General features: G+C 27.1%; 1 protein-coding gene across 1 annotated transcript; it reads left to right on the top strand.

Moving 5' to 3' along the window:
* The first annotated feature begins 1486 nt into the window (after positions 1-1486).
* Positions 1487-3543, top strand: LOC127100933 (40S ribosomal protein S20-2). The gene is made up of 4 exons (XM_051038243.1): positions 1487-1647; positions 1739-1867; positions 1972-2085; positions 3274-3543. Exons 2-4 carry the CDS (start codon positions 1756-1758, stop codon positions 3414-3416), a joined length of 369 nt encoding a protein of 122 aa, XP_050894200.1. The 5' UTR covers positions 1487-1647; positions 1739-1755; the 3' UTR covers positions 3417-3543.
* The last annotated feature ends 3263 nt before the right edge of the window (positions 3544-6806 follow it).

Below are 6806 nucleotides of genomic sequence, written 5' to 3' on the forward strand. Positions count from 1 at the left end.
TAACGTGAACCTCAAGCCAAAGCCCAAAACTATAAAAGCCCAAAATAACTAACACTACTAAAATAGGCATAAGTCTAAATCCTGTGTGAAGCAACATGCTTCGACACTTCGACACTAACACAACTCAACACACTAGGTGGTTAGACATTTCCTTGCTCTGTTGAGCAACCTGCTTCGACACAAGGAATTATAATTCAACAGTACTATACAAGATTAATAATTCAAGGTTAAGATTTCTTTTGTATATACTATAAGAGTTAGCATTGTAATTGTTATTAAAGATATATTACACATTATTTGAGTTAAGATTGCTTGTAGTTGTATCTTCACTTTTCAGAAATCAAAATGGCTGTCTCTAGAAAACTTCTCGACATCCTATTAAAATCCATGATGATCATTTGTAAACTTAACCGCTTTTTCTCACAGTGGATGCTAGCTGTTGTAAAAATGAAAGGTTCAACTATACTTAGACTTTTTTGATGCATATGACAAAGAATGATGGTAAATAAAATAAATGACATAAAGCAAAGTTAACATGCACATAATTTTTTTTATCAAGTCTACACAAATAAGAAGATAAACGTGACCAGTTCATAAATAATTTGTTTATCCAATTCGGTCAAATCAATATTCTATAAGGGAGAGAAGAACTCTCCAATTCACTGTACTTCAATAATTGCTACAAGAGATAGAAAATGAGTTAAAAAAAGTAACCTTCCAAATTTTCAAAAACATCTTCTATTTTCTACCCATGTGTTTGTCAAACTCTTCAACTCTCAATATATAAACCACACAAACTTAGTATTTAGATGTGTTTTCAATCCCCTTAGTTACCTAAAAAAATGTTCAACTTCTTAGTCATCAATTCTAAGAATCTCTTCTTTTACCTTTCTAAATTTCTCTCACTAGAATTTTACTAATTCTTCCCTAATACCAACAAAATGACTAAAATGCACATTTAAAAGGTTTTAGACAAAACACATTGCGTTACTCCCAAACTCAATGTGTACTCGTGAAAAAACCTCGAGGGTTTCAAAACAATCTCCACCAAAACCTATATACTTTAAAACACTAAGAGACTTTTTATAAATTGTGAGAACTTTCAATTGAATATCAACCGACTTGACTTCATTGCTTTGTAAAAATAATCGTGAATAGTAAAATATATATTCAAATTGTTAGAGTTTTAAATTGAATACCATAAAATCTTTTATCATATAAAGGTTTTTAAAAATCATTTTAAAATCTCAATCCTCCCCAAAATGTTTAGATGATTGTTTTTTTTTTTTTACTTTTTTATCTAGTCTTTGAAACACTAATAAAAACCAAATATTGTTTTATAAAAACTGCTTAAATTATGAAGTTTTTTTTGAATAGATTATTTAAAAAAATTTCTAGATTTTAAAAAGCATTTTCAATTTAATAAATATACATAAAAAACTTGTTATAAGAAAATAAAATAACGTGGTGCAAAACGAATGTGATAACAAATGTGGTTATAGATAACCCGGCCCATATATTCAGCCCAAAGAAAAACCCTAAGAAAGAGAACATAAACCAGAAATCCCATAAACACAAATCGCCGAGAATCGCTTCCATCTTCCCCAAGCAGCTGAGAAGAAACCAGAGCCAGCCGCATTTCTCAAGGTATTTCTGTTTCCTCACCGTTGCATATTCCTATAGAATTTTCATTCATTCTTATTCAATCACTGTGTATGACTTTCAATTGCGTTTACAGTAACAAGGGGAAACAAAATGGCTTACGCTGCACCGAAATCCACTAAACCTGGATTGGAAGAATCTCAAGAGCAGATCCATAAGATTAGGATCACTCTCTCTTCGAAACATGTCCAGAATCTTGAGAAGGGTATGATTCTTTGTACTCAAATTGTTTCAAACCCTAGTAGAATTCTTTTTTATTTTAGAATTTTGATTAATGATAAACCCATTTGTGTTTGTTTGGTATGGTAGTTTGCAGTGACTTGGTTCGTGGTGCTAAGGATAAGCGGCTTAGGGTTAAGGGACCAGTGAGGATGCCAACAAAGGTCCTTCACATTACCACCAGGAAATCACCTTGTGGAGAAGGTAGTTGTTTTGATATTTAATTTTGTATCCATGTGTTTCTTAATTTGTGGAGTTTAATTCACATGCTAAGTGTTTTCGATTTCCAACCATTGCTATACCTTTAATTTTAAGTAATTGCTTTACAATTAATTTGTGTAGTCAGAACATTAGAACACGATGATGATACAGTCTCGAATTCAGTTTGGAAATTTAGTATGAAGCCGACACCTCTCCCCCAGAAAAATAGTTATTTTCTTTGATTCAATACTGTGTCTGACACTCCTATAACACTCATACAACACTTGTCTATACAAGTGTTTTATAAAAAATGAAACGCAACTACTATCTACTATCATATATGTAGCGGTGACTGTGTCCTACATTTTTATATTATGGGTGTTGGAGTGTCCGTGCTGTGTCCTGGTGTCTGTGTCGGAGTCCGTGCTTCATAGTTTAGTATTGCTAAAAAAAAATCAGAATATGGGTCTGATTATGAAAGCCAACAGGTTACCTATGCGTTTGCCATTCAAATGCTGTGAATCTCAACTACATGGAATCCATTTACAAATGTTTTAGTAGGGAAATTGAATTAAATGGATATGTATATGTATTCATTTGTGATTTTTTGAAAATTTGAAACTGGTCTTTTGAGTGCACCTTGTGGTTATGTTAATTTGTTGAGCTTTATTACACATACTATTTGTTTTAGCTTAACATTTATTTCCACTCATGAAGTAGAATTTGGGAAGTCTCAGCATAAACTATTTCATTACACTTTATTTGAGGTCATGTTTAATTAAGTTGAAATCATTTAATCTGTTTTATTATTTGTAAAATTGTTATTGTTAGTTTATATATGTTTTGAATCCTGGGCATCTTCTCCGATCTTCGGTGTCTTTTGTTAGTTTCCTATGTAAGACTTAAGTTCATTCTAAATAAGCCTTTTGGAATATTTCCTTTCTTGGGTACCCCAATTGGCATAATCCGCTCTGGTTAATGTCAGTATATGTTTTTTGACATTGTTTCATTTTGATTCAATGCTAATCTGCTCTTCAAACTAATTCAGGTGTTTTATGGTACAAAATAAAGTCCGAACAAACATTGTATAGCAATTCTTACGTCTTTGTCAATGTCTAGCTGAATATGACATTTTTCAGTTTGAATGAATTTGATTATGCATTGTGTTGATGATCTGTTTAATGTTTTAAGGTACAAACACATGGGACAGATTTGAGCTGCGTGTGCACAAGAGAGTCATTGACCTCTACAGTTCACCTGATGTGGTCAAGCAGATTACCTCCATCACCATTGAACCCGGTGTCGAAGTTGAGGTTACCATTGCCGATGCTTGATTTTGGCATTAATGTTTTTTTGTTTAATGCATTCTAGTTTTATTTGTAATTTAGCCTCATGGCTAGGAATGTATCATGTTCAAAATTTTGGAGTTGATTATTTATGTTAGGTGCCAGACTTCTGATATCTTATCTTTTGGTTGAATACCATGAGAAATGTCATGCTTAAAATATCTTTCATATTAAATATTTTTAAGTTTTGTTTGAAATTGTACCACTGTTATTAGTTGTTCAAGATTTAAGATAGTTTTATGTTAGTAATGTCTATGGATGGCAATTTGACCCATTCTCGATGGGTACAAATAAAAATACTCACATGTAGGGTAAAAACTCACATATATGGGTAAGGTTATGAGCTGAGGTAAAAAACTTGCATATATGGGGACGGTTATGAGCTGAGGTAATTACCCACTTAAATGGTGATAAATTATTACATGTTTAATACAAGGGATCATTTATTTTATAATTTGAAACAGTAATTTTTTTTTTAATATTGTTAAAAACTTATTTATTTTATTAGAAATGAAAGGCTATTATTCTTTTTTAATTTGAAATAAATATTTTTATTTGGGTTAAAGGTGTTTTTAAATGAGATTAATTACTGTAATGTAAAAGATTTTGTAATGTAAAAGATTTTATACTGTCGATACATTGTCATAGTATATTTGCATTATTTTGTAAATTTTTAAAATTAAGGTCATATTTGTTTCACTGTAAAATTCTTTTATATTATCAATATATTTTAATTAAATTCTTAAATATTAAGTATTCTGATTTAAATTCTATTTAAATAGGTAGGTATTCTGATTCTGGTTTATAAAAGTCATATCACAATCTTCAATAATTTTTAGTGTTTTATACATGAGGAATCTATAATACACGTGGTGTTGAAAGGATAATTTTATTTCTTTTTGATTTATTTTTCTTATGCAGTAATGAACGTAGAACCTTCACCTTTTCTTAAAACAAAATCCTAGCCATTTTGAAGGAGGCACTAGCGACCGAGGGCTTATTTGTTATCGATCTTATTTTATTGATTTATTTTGATTGTATAGTATATTTTGATTTCATAGTGTATTTTTGATAATGTCATTTTTTGTATTGTTTTGATAGGTTATAAAGATTTATTTTTGAAAATTTTAAAATGAGATTATTTTTGAATTAATAAATATTTAAAATGAGTATTTCATAGAGGAATTCATGAAATATATTTTGAAATAATTTGGAGATATATCTAAATCAATTATAATATTTTGACTTAAAACGAAATAGGTCAGAAATAACATCTTCAGAATTTAAGGCACATTCTAACTTTTTCATAAGATTTTTTCCACTCAATAGAAATCCCCTAAAAATAAACCCTCTTAGACACAAAAAGATCACATCTCATCAAAGAATCCTTTTGAAAACCAAATTACATGATTAAAAAAATCCAGCATAAAGAAAAACTCCTGAAAGAAAACCAGCATAAAGAAAAACTCCTGAAAGAAAAAACAACGAGTCAAAAGCCAATAGGATATTTAAGATGAAATCCATTAAAATAATAATTGTAAACTAATTAAAAAGTCACCCTTTAGAAATAAACCCAATCTTCACACAAAAAAATTACACCTCATTAAAGAAAATCCTTTTTAAAACCAAATTTCGTAATTAAAAAAAATCTAGCATAAAGAAAAATTTTAGAAAAAGAAAAAGGCTTAAATATATATTTGGTCTAATATTTTTTAACTTTTAGTTAATCTATTTTAAAAAATAAATTTTTTGATTCCTGAAATTTATTTTCTTTGAGATTTTTATAGATGATTAGGATGAAAAAATTAATTTTAATGACATGATAATAATTAGGATAATTTTTTTTACACAATTAATTTTAATTAATTAATTTTCTTATATAATAAATTAATTATCTTGAATTAATTAACAAAGATTTTAAATTAAAATTTATGGATCTTGGATCCAACTCACTTAACCATATTTTCAATCCACAATAATATATAACATGTAGAGTAGTTCCGACCTATATAAACATCAATATTATTGAAAGAAGAAAAGATGTGAGACTCTCCGCATACAAAAAAGTAAACCATTGTTTTTCTAACACAGAAAATACCATACAATAAAGATTAAAGAGTTTAACACATTCTTCTATTAAGTCAGTTTATTGTAAGATATTTTCTGTATCGAAAAAGAGATAGTTTGCTTTTGCATACAGAGAGCAAATCCCACATCTTTTTTCAATATTGATATTTATACAGGTAAGAATTACATCTCATGTTGCATTTTTGTGGATTGTAAATATGCTTAAGTGACTTAGGCCTAAAACTTATAAATTTTAATTTAAAGTGTATGATAATTAATTTTTAAATAATTAATTTTAGATAATTAATTTATTATATAAAAAACTAATTATTAAATAATAAATTATAATTTCATATCATTAAAATTAAATTTTTAATCATAATCATGTCACATGTAAAATTGAAGGAGATCATAAAAATTTTAAGAAAAATCAGGGACTATAAAACTATTTTCTAAAATAAAAAACCAAAAATTAAAAAAATATCAAATTAAAAGGAACAAAAACATATTTAAGACAAACGAAAAAATAAAATAATCAAAAGAAAATAAGAATGTTCAAACTCAAATCGATTAAAATAATAAAAAAATTATTCTTTCTTAAAAATAAATCCAATCTTCAAAAAAAAAATCTCATCAAAGAAAATCCTTTTTAAAACTAAATTTCATAATTAAAAAAATTCAGCGTAAAGAAAAACTCCAGATAAAGAAAAAAAACTATGAATCAAAAGATAGGAGGATCTTCAAGCAAATTGATTAAAATAATAGTTGTATATCTAAAAACTTTTTTTAATAATATTGAATTTGTTTACCACCGTTCAGTTTGAATTATACTTATTAATAAGATATTATGATTAATTTGTTATTTAATAATATTTATATTTTTAATATTATTTAATAATTTAGTCTATTTAATTTTATTATTTATTCCTTTCAACTATAATCTATCATCCTCTTATTGGATTATTAATTTTAATATATTATATGTTATATGTCATATTAAACTTATTAGTTTTAGTATTTTTATAATATTTATAAAATATATAATTTGTATTTAAAAATCCAAAAATGATTTAAACTAAATTGTAAACATTATAAAATTGAATCAAATTGATTTTGTAAAATCAATTATCCTAAATAAAACCAAATAGCAAGTAAGTTTTTTTAGATGAGTCAGAACTTTTACTCCAAAACAATCTAAATCACTTCACAAACACCCATAACATCTTTCACCCGCATAAAAAATCAAATCTTAAAAAAAACAACAACTCAAGATTGAAGAACCAACTCTAAAATATATAAAAAAATTCATAG

This window comes from Lathyrus oleraceus, chromosome 7, assembly GCF_024323335.1.
Source record: "Lathyrus oleraceus cultivar Zhongwan6 chromosome 7, CAAS_Psat_ZW6_1.0, whole genome shotgun sequence".
NCBI lineage: Eukaryota > Viridiplantae > Streptophyta > Magnoliopsida > Fabales > Fabaceae > Lathyrus > Lathyrus oleraceus.

What these genes read in the sequence shown, in the direction of transcription:
- LOC127100933 (XM_051038243.1), top strand. Translation starts at nt 1,756, where the DNA reads ATGGCTTACGCTGCACCGAAATCCACTAAACCTGGATTGGAAGAATCT. An exon ending in TGTCCAGAATCTTGAGAAGG is followed by an intron (nt 1,868 to 1,971) that starts GTATGATTCTTT and finishes TTGGTATGGTAG; the next exon opens with TTTGCAGTGACTTGGTTCGT. An exon ending in GAAATCACCTTGTGGAGAAG is followed by an intron (nt 2,086 to 3,273) that starts GTAGTTGTTTTG and finishes TAATGTTTTAAG; the next exon opens with GTACAAACACATGGGACAGA.